General features: G+C 38.9%; 1 protein-coding gene across 1 annotated transcript in view; it reads right to left on the reverse strand.

Moving 5' to 3' along the window:
- Positions 1-18,219, reverse strand: part of SCN5A (sodium voltage-gated channel alpha subunit 5) — a gene marked incomplete at both ends in the record, with an annotated part of 163,098 nt that overhangs the window by 132,589 nt on the left and 12,290 nt on the right. Inside the window, 2 exons of the mRNA XM_079538187.1 lie at positions 8,130-8,360; positions 16,342-16,433. Of these exons, the coding sequence (XP_079394313.1) occupies positions 8,130-8,360; positions 16,342-16,433 (323 nt within the window). The remainder of the gene's footprint in view (positions 1-8,129; positions 8,361-16,341; positions 16,434-18,219) is intronic.

The following is an 18,219-nucleotide window of genomic DNA, read 5'->3' on the forward strand; positions in this document are numbered from 1 at the left end:
CAGTGCATCACCTCCCTCTGAGTGAAAAACTTCCTCCACTTTGCACGCTCTCAGCTGCTGTCCTCTCCCTTCTTGCCTCCCACACTTCCCAAACTCTTCCCTTGCCCACTTGATTCTTGCCCAGCTCACTCCTGCCACCTCATCCCATTGCTGCCTTGGAGGACATTTTCAAAACTTCAACTGAAAAAGGAACAGGAGAGGTTAATTGTGAGGATATTAGGGGAACAGAGTCTAAGAGATGCCCCACCAGGTTTGCCACACTGTGGGGATCACACCAACCCCTTGACATTTTGAGCCAAGTGACACAGGAGACAACAACAAGCAATAAACATGGGGTGCTGGCTTTCAACAATGTTCAGATCCCCTCCTTCCATGCCCATGTCTGGTCAGTCACGCAGACCCATATGTCTGGAGCTGAAGGCTGTGTAGTGCGTAACTAAAAGCATATTTAGTGCCACTTGTTTAGACAAGCACTTCACATGAATAGGCAGCAAAATGCTGAAGTGCGGGCTATGGAAGTTTTGTAGAGGGCTGTTTTGTTGCGTTTTATAGATATATATATATTTCGCACAAAGGAATTGAAATCAAAAGCTGCTACAAGGGTTGAATGCATTTGTGATTACAGACAGATGCAAAAAAAAAAAATAATAATAATAGAAGAAAACACTCCTGCTTGCACTGCGATAAAGAAAACAGATGAATTGGATCAAAAACTGACTGGGAAACAAAAGTTTGAGATGAAAAATCAGCGTGTCTCTGAAGGCTAACAGAGGGCTATGTCTGCACTGCCTTAGTATAAGTACAAAGGAAAGAGAGGGTGAGCAGAGAGGTGAGAAAATCTACTGACGGCACAGTATTTTCCAGGTAAGTCAAGTCCAAGGCCAGGACTGAATGAGGAACACTACAGAGGCCAATACCACTAAGAAAATATGTGGAAAAAGGCAAAGGCAGATACTGTGCTCTCAGAATGCAAAGTAAAGCAAAGGAAAAAACCTCACCCACCCATAACCTTGTTAAGTTTTAAGTTCTCTGCATCAATTCAGATAAGAAATACATGCTTCTATGTAATAATAAGCTGTGAACAAAGAAAAATGTAATACTGAGATGCAGGAGGAAAGGGATGCAGTGGATGCATGTAGGAAAAAAGTTGCCAATATAATAAACCAGTGGCTTGTGTTATCCAGAAACCAGAGCATAGCATTGCTTTCTACAGATAAACTGCTGAAATGGGGAGGGGAGTATTGACAAGTGGGTAATGAGAATGACCAGGAGAATTCAATTAAAAAAAAAACCTGAGATATTTCATCTCAGGAAAGGGGTGACAAACAGTCAAAAATAGCATGCATTGTGGAAAATGAGAACTTGGTGTGCTCCTAGATACAGGGTGTGATATTTTTTGCCCTAAAACTATTGGAGGAGAGCAAAACCAAAGACAAAGGAAATATATTTTCAACTGCATTTCCTATTTCAACTGCAGAAGTTTCTGCTGCAGGCTGTCCCTTTAACCACAATGTTCAAAGAGAGACCTGTTACATATGTAGATAAGGATATCCAGAGCTATAATAGTTAATGTTTACAAAAATTTATAAAACAATGTCTGTACTTTGGGCTGCAGCAATTCATTTTGGAACACGTGGGGCTGCTCTGAGCCACAGACAGATGTTGCCTAAGGTAAACCAAACGGAGTGAGCCTGGCAACTCCTATATTTCATCCCCACCTCACGTGGATGAATTCAGCATTAATGGAAAGTATTACGAGAAAATATTCCTTAATACTTAAAGCCAGGGCAATAAGGGAAAGCCATGGTGCGAGCTGCTGCTGATTGGGTTTGCTCAGAGTTAAAAGTCAGAGCTACCTCCTGCCTTTGCAAGGCTTGTTATTGCTGAGCCCACAGCAAGCAGAAGTCCATGGAGATGCTCCAAGGGGCACAGAAATGGTCCTTTCAAGTGCTCCTTTGAACAGTACTGTGTGAGTCAAGTGGTATATACCTTGGTAGCTTATGAGCAATTTGAGGGTGCAGGAAAATTCTCAGACTGCTGGGTTTCATCTTTTGCAGCAGGTCTTTCCTCTAGCAGATCTCTCTATGAGTAATAATAATGCATCAGTGAGAGCAAAAGAAATCTATCTGGAGGATAAATCCTTCTGTTCTACAAATTGTTCCAAAGCTCTTTCACCACAAGGTTAAAAAATAATGTTGGATTGTTGGGAAGAGGCTGTATTGGATACACCAGCACAACTCCTGTGTTTCTCTGAACCTCAAACTTCTTCTGGGTATTTCTTTTTCTATGTAGCTTAAAACATGGAAGTGCACAGGTACAATACTTGTGTTAATAACACATCACTGCATTAACGTTTGAGCATTTACGAAGCAATTTATCTGAAGATCCACAGCACCTGAACAAAGCCACAATATTTACCGTTAACGGTGGAGTAATGCGAGCAGATTCCATGCTGACAAGCACCGTGTGAAAGCTGAGAGAGATTCTTTGTCTTAATCATTGGTTCCCACACAATCATACATAACAAAACACCTCTTCCAGTCTCAACCCGATTTATTGCTTCCCTCTTTTCTCCCACCTCCATAATTACTCATCCAACACTCACTGTCTTCTATTACCACCTCAGACAACACCTAAAACACTTCAGCTCTCCCCAAACCTGATGCATCTATTATGTGACTTGGACATCATTATTTTCTATACTCTTTTCATGCAGTTTCAGAGTATCTCTTCGTACAGCTCAATTTCTGTTATTCTCAAAGCAAAAATGAAGCGACTCTCCAGGCAGAGCTAAGAATTAGACACAGAAGTTAGAGAAAATATATGTGTAGACATACATCTACATACGCACATCTGTATTTTTAATATACTCACATATGTATGCCTAAACATCCTTACCCATTTATTTTAATAGCCCATTTTATCTAGGACATCAAAGAGGAGGATGTGGAAAGACTTTTGAAGTATTATGTATTGACTGCTGGGATGGAATTGCCCTGATTTAGCAGCTCTGAGCAGTCAGACTGGCTCTGATTGGATTCACACCTCATGCAAGAGCCTCAAGCCTGAGACCCCTTCAGATGGGTAGCACATCACCATTCAGCAAATTGCTCTCCAAACAGAGGCTATCTATGTAGAGTTCCCACATTTCTCAACCTTAGGCATCTAACATGGCCAGTTTAGTTGGACCTCCGCCATAGAATGTCTATTATGAGTTAGAAACAGAAAATGGAACAGGCTCCTCCAAAGGCTCCCTCAGAAACTTCTCCAAATCATTCTTATTACTTGATTAGATGCATTTGGAATTCACAAAGACACAAACTAAACATATGTATACATCTTCCTAAATAAAGAACTCAAAGTAAATATGATGCCTAATTGTAGGTGAAAATACAGACACTGGGTTAAACTGTGTATATATATATATATTAAAATATATATATATATATATTTTTTTTTTTCTCAGACCTCCAGTATGACTGGAGAAAAAGAGGAAAAGCACTGTCATGAAATGAGTGCCAGAAAGTACTCTGTAATAAAAAAATAGCACCCTTGAAAAGTCTATTTTTAAGCTGCAAAAATGGCAGGTGACTCCTCCTGCCAAGAGGTTAATAAATCTTTAACAGTACTATTATTGTTATGGTTGTTATTCCTACATTGTGCACAACAGTGTTTTATTTTACTTTATAAGATACCAATTCAGAGAGAAAACATACATAGCACATTCAGAGCCTCCCAGTTAAGGTATTCAGTTTAAACGAAAAGAAAATGCTGGGTTTTGAGACTAGCACTTTAAGATTGTTTTAATAATATTTTTACTACATTTTTAGGGTTTTTTTTCTTAAGTATTGTATTTGTGTTCAGCATTCAATCTGAGCCCTGGTCTACAAAAGCGCACACGATTTAAACTCAGATTCCTACTCACTATTTACTGATGAGTCAATAATCCATTTTAGTAATGGAGCACATAAATTACATTAAAAATTCTATAATCATCAGCCAGGAGACTCAACTACATTCAGCCCTTTGGTACATCTTTTACTCTCTCTAAACCAGTGACATGTCTGACTTCATATACCTTCCAGTCCACTCTGACTCATGCATTCATAGAGCTTCACTTCATGAAATACGCCTTTAATTTTAACACCACAACCCAAGGCTTTTAAGCATGCTATTTTCAGTTAATTTCCTAGAGATCTTTACAAGCATTGGAACTAACCTTGTAGTTCTGCAGTCACCTGGCATTTCTGAACCATTAGCCCTCCTAAAGGTAACTGGCAGCTCAATAATTTTGATATCGATATACTGATCACATAATTTTCCCATTGCCATGGATGTAAACTACCCTATTATATACTTTTTTCCCTTTGTTTTTTTTATTATATAGGCTGCATCTACAACTTCAGATTATCAGGTTTATTATTATTAATGTCTAAAAATAATCCTCTTTGGGTCTCTGTAGTCCTTTAGCAAATCTAGAACTGCAGATATGAAAAATAAAATCACTTACTAGTAGCCAGTATTTTCCCAGATGAATTAATTATATCTCCATTTTAATTCTGAGCAGACCGTAGCATTGGCATTTGACATCAAGATATCCTTAGCCTAAATCTGTGTTCAACTGTCATGTATCCCATACTCCATTCATATAAAGAATAATGCTATGGAAGAAACTGGAAGATTCGATGAACTCCTTTTGCCATAATCTTCCTCCGGGATCTCCCGGTTCTGCAAAACTAAGCATCACTGATTGGAAGCAAAACTAGACTCAAATAACTTCAAGTTAGGTCAAAATAAGAAAGGTCAAATAAGAAAAGTCAAAAGAAGCCCTTTTTTCAGAGGTGGAAGCATAATTTTGAAGACTTAGAGTCACTTTAATTAGTAAAAGGAATGGGAAAGTCCTCCTCTTCATCATGAAATGTGCCCACTGAAAGGCAAACTTTTGACTTGCATCTTCGCTGTGAGTAGATAGTAAGAGGACAAAGCAGTTGTCTCACCCTGCCATGACCGCCGTTCCTAAACTGAGAAACCATCGGCACGTGATCAGGTGAAGCTTCTCTCACTGAGTTAAGCTTTCAGTGGCAAGCATCAAAAAAGTCCTCTTCTTGATAGAGGAAACAAAAATATTCAATGTCGTTTTTGTATTCTAGAACTTAGTAATTGGGAAACCTGAATGAAATAAATCTCTGTGAATTCTCCCATTGAATCCCCAATCACAAGGCTTCTGTCTCTTGTTTTTCTAAGGTGCCTGGCATTTCCTTCACTTGCAATAGCCATTGAAATCTGGCATTTCAGAGGTGTTATTATGAACCTCTGATAGTACTCAGATTTCTCCTTTCTGGTGGTTTGTTGTTTTTGTTATTATTATTATTCCTTCTCCAAAATGAGTGACTCAGCTGCACTGGGTTTCAATTCTCCAATGGTTTATTCTCTAATTGTCTATGTTCTCTTTGAATGAACTTAGCTATCTCAGTTTGACCAATTTTCTTCTCTAGTTCATCCTCAGAATAAACAGTGACACTACTCTGTATCTTAATATATTCAGCTTTTTATTTAATTTGGTCTGCCTACACTTTAATTTAACTGTATATATTGCTTAATTCCCTGAAGTGCTTGAAATTTGGACTGTTATTAAATTGTGGTCAGTACTACTCTGTTAAACAGTCACTTCATTTCACCATAATGCTTACGCAAAATGGAATATAAAGCACTATTCCATCTAGTTACAAAATGAGCCAGTCCTTCCATTTCTGAATTGCTTCAGCATAATAGTCAACATTTAATGAAAATCCTACTTAATATTGTTCTTCCTAGGCTAATTGCTGAGCCACTTTCTTCAGCTTTTCAAAAAATACTTCATTATTCTTATTTTGAGGTCAGTACATTTTCCCTATAGAACTACTTTTATTCTATTTCTTCAGTGGCCTTCTGTACTGACTCTATATCTCAACTATTCAAACACTTCTTGTCCATCTGTTCTAACTGACAGTCAATTGCCATAATGCACTCCATTTTTATTTTCCAATATTATGAAAACATGAAAACACTAATTGACTACTATTGCTTACTATTAATACTACATGGTCATGAAAACATGAAAACACTAATTGACTACTATTGCTTACTATTAATACTACATGGTCAAAGCTTAATTTGCTTTAATCTACCATCTCACCAAGTTGATAATCCTTGAAATAGGTAAATCCACTTTCGTGATAACACTCATAGCTTCATGACCATATTAACCACAGCTGGATTTAATAAATGAGCATCCCTCACCTTCCCCATACCAGTACCACACAAATAAACTTGTCTAAGGCACGCTGGAGCAGCTGTAGAATCCCTCCCATTTAAAGCTGTGCTGCAGCAGGCCTTGAGAGTAATGTATTTTTTTTTTTAGAGACAACCAGTGTTGCATACACCCTTCTTCCACTCTCAGAGAACCGGATTATCTTCAGAGCTCCATTACACAGAATCATCACAGAATATCCCAAGTTGGAAGGAACCCATAAGGATCATCAAGTCGAACTCCTGGCTCTATGCAGGACCACTCAAAAATCAGACCAAATATCTGAGTGTAGGAGCTGGGAAGTACCTTAATACACCAGAGCTGGAAGATGGAGAGCATCGCTGGGAAGAGATGTCAGCAACTTCATTATCAGCCAGCACAGCTCTACAGTGGTTTAGTACTCTTTTAATAGTGATTTAGTATTTTCCCCTTTGAGCTGGCAAGAGGTTCTGGTTTAGAGACACTGAGGCAACACACAACCTTACAGTCAAGGTCAGTTCTGAAGACGGCCTTCATTCAGCCAGAGTTTTGTGAATGTCCTTCCTTAATGCTCAGTCAACCACATTATGCATTAACAATACAAATATAAAGCTTTTTATCTTTGAATTAAAGCTTTGAAACACCACTTCTCCCAAGGCTGCTCAGACTCCAGAGAAAGGAACAGAGCAAAAAGCTCAGAAATCCCTAGCATGGAGTGATGGGACTGCCACTGGCTCAGTTCCTGGACCTGGGTGAAGAAACATAACCTGGGTGAAGAGGCATACAATGCTGAGAAGCAAGTCTGGGTTGGTGGCAACCTTGTTCTAGTCCAAGAGAGCTCTGGATCACCCCAAACAACTGCCCTAAGCCTGACTCAGGGGTATACAGTGCCAGCAGCTGGGGTAGAGAGATGAGGACTGTTGGGTCCCTACATTCAGAGCAGAGGTACCCTATGACTCTATGTTACTTCCCACCAATCAAATTTTCAGTTAATGAGCATACTATGTGGTTGATTCTTCCCAAAATAAATAAAATACCAAAAGTCACTGATCACCAGCTCCCAGCAAGGCACACTGGTCTGGTTGCTTCCTTCTCTTGAGAGTATCATTTAATGTTATCAGATGTGAGCAAATGTCCACTGCAGTCACTGGGAATAGTCTTGTGCTTATGAGGGTTTTACAGCAAGCCCAGCTAATTGCTGGGTTCCCTGTTTACATTCTGAAGTTTATTTACATGAAATGTGTTTTTGGTTTTTTTTTTTGTTCTTTTTTTTTTTTTAATGTTAATAAATGAGTTCAGTGGACCTATTTCATTGTAACTCAAAGTCTAGCAGACTGTATAGTATTAAAAATTGCTTTGGCCTAGAAAACAAGTCTTTTGATAATAAACATCAGAGCACCAGATACTGTAGGATGGTCCAACTCAGATAATGAGTAAAGATCCTAATACAGGAGATTTCCTTAAAAAAATGCTCCTGGGATTTTTCAGTGTAATAAATGTTCAGCTTTGCTGTTAGATTTTTAAGATTTTTAATTCAAAGTTTCAAGTTTTGCCATAAGATGCTTCAGTTATAAATGACCTTAGAGGAACAGCATGCAGAAGAGACCTACAGAGCTGAAATTTTGGAGATACCCTAAAGCTGTGAAAACCATTGGTGAGGTGACAAGGTGCTCGGTCTGCATTAGGAAAGCACTAGGAAAAGTTTCAGCATGAACTGTGAAGGCACAACAGAAAACACTACCCAATCTTTCCAAACCACATCAGCGTAGTGAAGATGGAGCAGTCACATCTGTTGTACCAATCAATACTGACCAGTGTGATAATAGATAAACAAATAAACAAGGTAAAGAAAAGAATTTACCTGGATCATTAAGAAACTCCTCTGAGCTGTTCCATGTCCTGCCATCCAAGTACAATGTGCCATTGGTGAAGTTAAACTGGGTGTAGTCTCTCACACACTTGTGTCGCAAGTTGCCCATAAAGAGCTGGAGGCCTATGAGGGCAAAGACACTCAAGCAGAAAACGGTCAGGATCATCACATCAGCAAGTTTCTTAACAGACTGGATTAGTGCACCTACAATGGTCTTCAGTCCTAGGGAGATAAAAGCCAAGAGTTTATGGATTGAGACGCTGAAAGATAAGTGCAGATACTTGTTCTGATGAAAATCTGGATAGCAGGGAAAATTGGAAGGGTTCCTATTATGTGTTTGTAATTTGACAACGGAAACAGGAGACAAGTGATCACCATGAACATTCAGTTTGGCCTACTATCATCTGGACAAAAGTCTCGGTGTTGCTCTTACACACACTTACTAAAAAATGAATGGAAAGAACTGGATGGAGGAACAATGAGAAACAAAAATAACCGTGGTTAAAGAAAATATAGAAAGTCATTTATATATTCATGGAGCTGCAGTAAAGACTGTAAAGCCTAAATCCCACTGACTTTTGAGAATATTAATTGCTTTTAACCACTGAGATGACTGATAACTTTATCTCTCACTTCAACAGATAAAGAGGTATGGAAATGTTGCCTGATTATTTAACATTTTTTAGTGCCAAATCTTGTTCACTTTTCTCACATGAGTAATTCCTCTCTCTTCAATTCATTTGCTTAAGACAACAAAAATTTGGGATTAGAAGAAAACCAAATAATATGGGCAACCTAGTAAATCCAATGGAAACTGTGTAAAACAACCTGAGATTCCAGTAATACCTGGGCAAGTTAATCATTTTATAATACACTAATGGAGATAAATCGTCTTCTTATGATCACCAAAGGTTTTAGTAACACAAACTGTCTTCTGTTTCAGTGTTATTTCATCCTTTAACACTAGATTCATATTATTATCCTGTAAGTATATAGACATAAGTAATTATACTGTTTTCCCAAAGAGTATTGTTTGCTTGTTAAGAAGATCAGCAATATCTGAGCTGGTTGAACATGACATCAATACAACAAAACCCCTTCTATAAACCCTTCTATAGAGTGTCTCCTGTAGTTGGATTAATACCAACTGCTCAATGGAAGCAGATTTGTTGTTTTTTACTACTTGTAATTAATCAATACTCAATAAGTAGTAATCAGTGCTTCTGATAATCAGTGTTACTAGTTTGGCAGCAGTAAAAGAATTGAGTGAAATGGAAAAACAGAATATGCGAAGAGGAAACATGAGGAATTCTCCTAGGCAATACTCAGAAACATGTAGAATTGCTCACTGAATATGGACATATGCATTAAATCTCAGTTCCCTGGAATTCCACCCCAAGAGTTCGGCAGTAATGAAGGCTGAGTTAGGGCTTTATAATTTAAAATAATGTAAAAAACGTACTTGAGGGTATGTAGGAAGGCAAAGTGCACTTTTGGTCTTGCTTAAAATTCTGTAGATAAAGTAAATGGGAAATCATAGATTCCTAAAGGAGGATAAGCTGCTAGAATGGAACCCAGGTCTAGATATCCTTGAATTCAGCAGCCTAAAATTCTGCAAGTCCTGCATAAAGCATTGCCGCTAGGTTAACCCATGAATGATATTAATGACTATAAAAGTCTTCCAGCCAAATGGGACTGAATCTGATGTGGGGCTGGATATCATCACTAAATTCTCTGTTTACTTCTTGAAGGATAGTTTGTGGCATAAGAACAAAAGGAAAAGGCTCGAAAGTTCCTCTGTATAAAAATAAGGCAAAACATATTGTAGTACAAATATCAGGCAAAAGCTGGATATTCATGGGATCTGCACTCCTTGTCAGAAACAGATTTTGAAGATGAAGTCAGTTCTGTATCTTGATTAAGTATCTAGATAGGTATTTAGATAAAGGTTAGCTCTGAACTTTTTGAGTTCATTTCTAGGTTTGATGACCAATTTTGATTTGTAAATGAAAAGCATAGCTTTTACATTAATGTAATCTTGGGTAAACTTTATGTTTCAGTTGTAATGCAATTCTAAAGGGCTTCCCTGTGTCTAACACTTACCTAGATTGCTATGAAACAAACAATGGGGTGGGGAAAAAGAAATACAATTTATAGGTACAATTTTATTTTTTTTTCATACTCCAATATTATGACATTTTCTCTGTAACTTTCAGTGTTAGCTGTCCTTTAAACACACAGATGCTTCTTCCCTGAAGCTGGTGAAACAGGAAATCTGAACGCAAACTGAGCTTTAAAAAAGGGAAAATGGCCAAGCCACAAATTCTTTCACTTCAGTGCCCTCTGTGAAATCCCTGCAGTACATTTGTTTGTTTGTAATACAAATACCAGCTTGGGGCCTGCATTTGTATCCCTCAAGTACACTAATTAATCTTATTCACATTAGCAAAGACAATAAGAGAACTAATGTAAATAGGGATAATATTGGGAAACAATAATGTACAAAACACTAGTCACCAGTAAAGACAGACTGTTTTCAAATACAGACCCAGTTATTGTTAATTTCAAGGTCATTTCATGTAACGTGCTTTTCTCAGTTTACTTACAGGTTTTTCAAATAGAAGAATAGTCCTATGCTGTTTGCTTTATAAGCTCATTCCTTGCAGATATCCAATAATTTCTTAACAAGAGGGCTTTCTGCTTTATTTTATTTTATAATTTCATTTTTTTAAACAGCACATAGACTTCTGAGCAGCTCGGGAATGCTTTAGTAATTCAATTGCTGTAATTAAAGACCACTTAAAAATAACTTGTACTCTGCCTTCTGAAACTTCGTTGCAACTTTCCAAGAAAAAAAAACTTCAGGAGTTGTATACTTACAGTCTAATTGTGTTATTTTCTCATTCTTTAAAAAGAAAATTTGCCCATAAAGTTAAATAGCATCCATCAAGTCACTTGGCACAATCCACTGCTAAGAAAAGTGTTTAAATCACCATTCATTTCTACTTTCTGCCCTTTGAAGGGCAAAGGGTAAATAAGGACAGCCAGAACCTCTTGCAGGTGTTCCACATTGCTCTGAGTCAATCCCCATATTTTGTAAAAGCAATGCTAGATATACTCAAATTTAAACTGCTGTTAAATCTTCTAGATAAATAATCCTCCTTTGAAATATTGCCAATGAGAGCACTGCAATATAGCTTAATAGAAGATACTATTTATGGGGCATTAAAGGCATTTACTTAATTCTTGCAAGTCAAACACCAAACCAGGCAGCATGCAGCAAAAATGGAGGAGCTGATGCAGAGCTGAGTAACGTCTACATCTGTTAATGACTATGGGGCTGTGGATTACTCTTACTGGAGTAATCAGCACAGTGGTCTCCTGAATCACTGAATTCTTCCCACGCTTCTGGGCCAAATCCTGCTTGCATGACATGAGTAACATCGAAGCACCCAAAGTCAGTGGGATGAGGGCTGTACAGGCAGACTGACACCTACAGAAAGCAAGAAGGATTTGGCCCAAGCATTCCTGTTAATACTGGTAGAAATTAATACATTCAGAAGTTAATCAAATAATCAGTTTCCAAATGCAAATCAGAAACCATAGAAAACGCAAGCAACACCGAACAATGAGAAATGGCAAGATCTCACAGCACCATCCATTCCTCCTTCGAGATGTGAGAAAGTATTAGCATAATGACATCCATACCAGATGTTGGCAATCACCTACAGAACATCGGACACTTCCATGCACAGTCTGAAAATCAGTGGGGAGAAAAAGCAAAAACAAAACCAGAGTGTGTCTTGTGCTGTGACTGCCTTCTCCTAGCCTTCTCCTCTTGAAGATGAGCACGTGCCTTGTACATGTCTGCATGAGTCATGTACGCATACGGGGAGAAGAGCTTGCTCTCAATTACCATCCCTTGTCACCAGCCATGATGAACGTATTTTGTCATTAGCCACTGACACATGGAGCAGCAGAGAGTTTAATACCATGCTGGCAAACTTGAAAGGCTGTCAGCATTTCTGTAGACCATCTCTGCATGAAAATGTGGCTGTCAGGCCAAACTCTGAGGAAGATGCAAATATGTCATGTATTTCTCAAGTAGCTTCTCCCTGAGCCATGTGATTTGCCCATCGTAAGGATGAAATCTGTCTTTCTGTGGGGGAACTTCAGTGAGATTCAAGCAGTGATCAAGGGTCAGACTCCTCCACGCAGCCTTAATTCTTTCACTCCAATCTCTGTTCTGGCTAACAGTAAAGTACTGGATAACATTCACAGCACTATTTATAGCCTTTAGACTCACACTAAATCAAATGGGAGCTGGATCAGGCCCCGAAGTGCCTTGGCCCAATTTTCTGTGAGGTCACCTTTCGCCTGTATCCTGTCATTTTGTGTGAAATGTCTGCGAAGTACACGACTGTTCTAGAAAGAGCAGAAGAGCTTCTCTGGATACAGGCACGTCACAAAATAGTGATGTCCACAATGACCTCCATTTTGAGGCTCTTGTTGAGGAGCCATTGAAGGGTATACCTGAGGTCTTTGAATTACCTCAGTTATTAATTATCACAAACACATTGGTGATTTGCATGCAGATCAATAATTGGAGACCTCCAAATCACAGGAAATGTTCCTGTTGAGTACACTGGGATTTGGATACACTGGTTGGGGGAGACAAATGGGAAACTACAGTGGGTTATCCTACAGCCGATCCTTCTATCTAGAAGGAAAATAAATGAATCTGGTTGCCATGGCAATGAACAAGATGCTAATTAATAAATAAAATCACTGAGAGTTAAAGGTTTTACATTCCCAAGCAGAGAATGTTTGCTATTTCTAAGAACCTGAACATAAGGGCTATAGGAAGAAATTCAAAACATTTTTATGCAATGAGTCTAGATAAACAGCTTATCAGCTACTGTACAAAGCTCATCTTCCCTGATATCATGGGAAACTGGAAAACAGAATGAAATGGGTGTGCTTAGTGTGAAAAGGGAAAACTGAGAGGATCCTGGAGGGTCCTCGGGTATATTAAAGGCAGCCAAAGAGGGTAAGGCACTGACCCAACCTCTCACTGGTAATGCACCAAGACAGGGTGAGGCTGAATGGGGGTCAGGAGATGCCAGCATGACACCATGCAGACGCAGCCCCAGATGCCTAGAGAGCAGGAAGCACAGCTTAATGCTAGATGCTAACATTTAGGTTGCCGAATCTGGATGTGGAACCCTCCACCTACGGCAAAAGTAAAAGTAATGAGTTGAGCTAAGCTCACCCTCGAACCCTGTGGGGAGTGGACCCAAAGTTTGGGAGATCATTTTAAATCCTATGAGTGCACATCCCCTAAAACTCCCCGTGCCTGCTTGCGCACTTAGAGCAAGGCATTAAAGATAAGTGAGATTTTTAAAAGCACTAATTGTTAGCTTTGTCGACTCCCCCTGGAGTCAATACTGAAACTCATTGATTTCAAGTGAAGCAGAATGCCTTTGAAAACCAGCCTCTAAGTGCTTTGCTGGACAGAAGCCTTACACTGTGGAGGACTTGGCTACTTTTGGTAAGCAATTTCACTGAGCATGCTGAGCCCAAGTACGTTTGTGCAGACATAACTACCTGATAGAGAAGGGTGATCAATTTTATTGAGGAAAACCTCAGATATTTGCAATGTGAGTACATTTCAGTGCTTCTCTCTGAAGACATAAAAGAAGAAAAAAAGCCCACCTTTTCTGTTCTCCATAGCAGATGCACTCAAAAATCTTACGAAAGATATCAGCATTCATTACCTCTTCATTTTTAGCCCACTGTGGAATGATATTTCAATCTAGCACAAGCCTGTGTCATTGTCAAAAAATCAGACTGAAATCCAAGTAAACACAGCATCATGCCCAATATTTCTTTGTTAGACATATATTTAGACACAGACATATAGTAGACATATATTTAACATGTCTGACCAAAACAAAATTGAACTGGTTCCTTGAACTGGTTCCTTGAAACTATCTATTAAAAAAATCACACAAAAAAAAAAGAAAAGAAAAAGCATATCCTCGTTTTACAGGCAGCTAACTGATCCTTAGCAATTTGTAGCTCTCAACATCTATAATTTAAACATGCTCACAGTCCAGGTAATCTTGACAATAAAATTTAGGGCCAGATATTTTATTTGCATATCATTATGCAGCCATGTCAGCAAATAATTCAATTACAAGTACCTAAAAATGCAGTTATCAAAAGAATAATTCCATAGGAAGAAAGAAAACAAGAAAATGTGAGTTGCTATGTATCGTTCTAATAAATAACATTCATATTTCTTCTTTTTCTATTAACCCACAAATGGAAAACTCTGTATTCATTATCGTTGAAAGGCTTTAGTGAACTTTACAATAAAGCTTTTCTGAATATCTCTGTTCTCCTCATCAACCAAAAAAACAGTCACTGTTTATCACTTTATATAAAGCAAGATGCAGAACATCAGAAAATCGCTATGTATGTAACTCAGCAAAATTGACAGGCTCTGCTCTGAAGAAGCACAAGATTGAGACAAGATGGAAGGTGAAAGGTGTCCCCTGGAGAAGGCTGTCCCTCTAAGTTAGCCTTCAAATCCTTCCTGCCAAGGAAGTTAGGAAACTGCTTTTATTTCTGATTACCATCCCACATGATCTACAAAACCGCTCAACTTGCTGTTCAGCTCTATTCTTTAAAAGCTAAATTTTGACCTATACTTTCACTAAAAAGTAGTAAACCTTGGACCCATGCGTACATTTCTTTATTCTCTCAATTCCAGAATTCCCGTTTCCACTTTATACTTGTGAGTGTTGGTGATTAGTCCCTGGATGTTTCTGCCATGGCTTTTGTATACATTTGTTTTATTATACATGAGTGACATTTTGATAGGAGGAGAGGGGTTGGCCTCAAGTTGTGCCAGGGGGGTTCAGGTTAGGGGATGGCCTCAAGTTGTGCCGGGGGGGTTCAGGTTGGATATTGGGAAATATTTCTTCTCAGAAGGAGTGGTGATGCACTGGCACAGACTGCCCAGGGAGGTGGTGCAGTCACTGTCGCTGGAATGTTCCAGAACCGTGGAGATGTGGCACTGAAGACACGGTCAGTGGGCAATACTGACAGTAGTTGGATGGTTGGACTAGATATCTTGGAGGTCTCTTCCAACCTTACTGATTCTATGATTCTGTGATAATTCAGGTGTGCATAACACAGTAGATGGCCAAACCTTTCTAATCCTAAAGAGCTGTGCACAAGAATCTGAGCAATCTCAATGCTATGCATATTTTTGATGTGTGATTGCCAGCATCTGTTCAGGATTATCACCAATAGGATCTACCATGCACGGTTTTTGCTATCTTCTCTACCTTGCCATGCAGGTTGGAGATGTTAAACACTGAGGCTGAATGAGACCTGTCCATAGATAATGCTCAGCAAGAATTTATCGTAACATGTTTAGTCCTTACTGGACTGCATAAATTACTAAACAAAAAGTATTAACTACTATTTTCAGAACCAGAAGTAAAATAGGTCATAAGCAATGAAAATAAGCTTCTTTCAACACCAGATCTATATGAAAACTGTTATATTGTTGAGGGGTAGTTGTGCTGGAATCGTGGTCTTTAATATGTAAGAAAATGTGATTTGGTGAAATGTTGAATCCACCAAAATTAATGATAGAATTTTTCTGATCTATGCAAGGTCTGAAATTTAAGCACTGTTTCTATCACAAGCAGGTGGACAAGCACTAGGACAAATCAGGCTACCTGTGCTTGCAGTCTTGAAGCTCATAGCACAGATTTGGATTCCAGTTTGGAAGTTCTCTTAAACACAAATACACACCTTGAGGTCATTCACCTTCCATTTTTAAAATCAATATCTGAAGACTTTAAAAGAGTTTCGTTGCCATTCTCACAGTTCATGAATGAGCACTTTGTGTTTGCAATTCATGAGCCACTGCATGCAGCCCATCTTCCAGCAGCACTCGTTTTAGTGAGGTCTGTACTTTTGGAAGCACTCTAATTCCTTCTGCCCACAGAAATGGTATTGGGAAACATATTGGAGAAAGCTATTCTATTGACAGGTCACATTCCCTACATTCCTCCATTTCCTGATCAGTATCTATGGTTAAGTCACTTGTATTGACTGTGATTACTACTGGAAATGGCATGTAGGCTTTAATGGCAGCCGGAGTGTTTAACCTGGTTTTCACCTGAAATGACTGAGATTGTTTTCAGCGCCCGCAGTACTCTGAACGTTCGCAAGGCTGAGACATTGCCCAGGTCCACAAATTCAGTTATGTATCTGTAACAAGGGAAAGTCACACACAGACAATGACAAAACACCAGCAAAAAACAACAGTCAAGGGGACAAAGAGAGACAGAGAAAGAATCACTTGTAGCTGAGAGCCAAAACAGAAGGATCGAGGCTTCTTACCTGGGATTACTGAAATAGTTTTTAAAGCTCTCAATACCCTGAAAGTCCGAAGAGGTGAAACACTGCCTACATTCACAAATTCTCCTACATACCTGTAGAATTAAGTCACAGTTATTTGGAATTATACAATAGAGTACGAGACTTGTCTGAATGAAGAATGCATTCACATATAGCAGGAGTGAACGCATCTGAATGAGAGGTGACTCCACTTTTCTGGCTGCTCTTTGATGCCGTTTGTCCCAGGTTTTTCATAGCACACATTACTGCAAATGTTTCTTGAACTATTAAACTAATCTAACAGGCATCAATTCGTTAAAACTGTGGTTGAAATTTGTCATCAGACTGTTCAGCAACAAATACTGTGAAGATTTCATTATCGCATAGTTTAACCAAAATTTTTTGCATTATAGGAAACATTAAGAATTGCTTTGCTGCTCTTAGAAAATACAAAATAAAAGCTTTGAGTACTTAAGTAATTTTAGTAATGACTTCCACGAAGTACGTACAGAACAACATGGGGAAATATCAGTGCAAATATTTCTACTGGGTTATTTATTATACAGCGCTCTACTGTGTGTTAAAGCAGATGCTGGTTTCAAGAGAAGCTTAAAACTTTATTTTATTTTGTACATCAAATCCATGCCCTATGGCTGCTGGAAGAAGACTTTTGGATAAATATAACTGAAAACCTACTAAGCCTATTTATGATTAAAACAGCAATCCCAGCTATTCACCGTTGTGTCTATTCTGGGGTGTCTATCAGGGAGACCCATACAACAGCAGAGCAAAATGCTCCCAGGAGGGTCAGCTACAGAATGAGTTGGCTTTATCACTGTTTCCAAAATTATTTCCACCAAAACAGTATGCAGTAAAACCACAGTCATCACTGTATCTTCTGGACCCTATTGTGTGGCTATTTACATTTACCTACTCTACTTCTTTGAGGCATTTGTTTTCATGTGCCAAGGATAAAACTCACTTGGCTATCTGACAAAGACTGCTTAAGTGAGTTCTGTGCGAAGGACTCTGCAGGAGGACAAAGCACCCTTTCCATAGCTGCTAACCTACATTATGTTCTGGAAGAGCAGTACTGTTTCTCCTCTTTATAGTTCTGCAGGGGAGTCTGGCATTTACCTATGTGGTCATTCCTCCCCAGTTGTACCCAGCACTTCTTTCCCAGACTCTTCTGCAACGTGCAAGGGTGTAAAATTAGGGGAGAAGCAAAGGCATGGGAGTATGGTTTTGCAGACCAGAGATTTGTACAAACACATTAATAAGCATATCAGACAAACACTTCTGCTGCATGTTCTGCAATCTAATAGAGATTTTATCAGTTTCTTGGATGAAATTGCAGCAGCTCAGTGTCACTACCATGGGGAGCAAGAAGCAGCTAGAATTCCCATTCCAAGTTTTCCAGTTAGCAAGGGAATTGTTTAGAGTCTTTAAGAATTTGGCAGGGCATTTTCCAACTCAGAGCTACTGCAACCTATTCCTTTCCTGTTCTAGAAAGTCTCACTTGTCTGATAAACAGTTATCTAATCAGGGGCAGTCTCCTAAATTTTCCTGAATCCATCCATGGCCGCAGAAGGCATGGCTGTGCCTGCTAGCACAAGGTGGGAGAAAAGCTGTGAAAACCTCTGGCGCACTGATCTCT

Source organism: Tetrao urogallus (assembly GCF_951394365.1).
Source record: "Tetrao urogallus genome assembly, chromosome: 7".
Lineage (NCBI taxonomy): Eukaryota > Metazoa > Chordata > Aves > Galliformes > Phasianidae > Tetrao > Tetrao urogallus.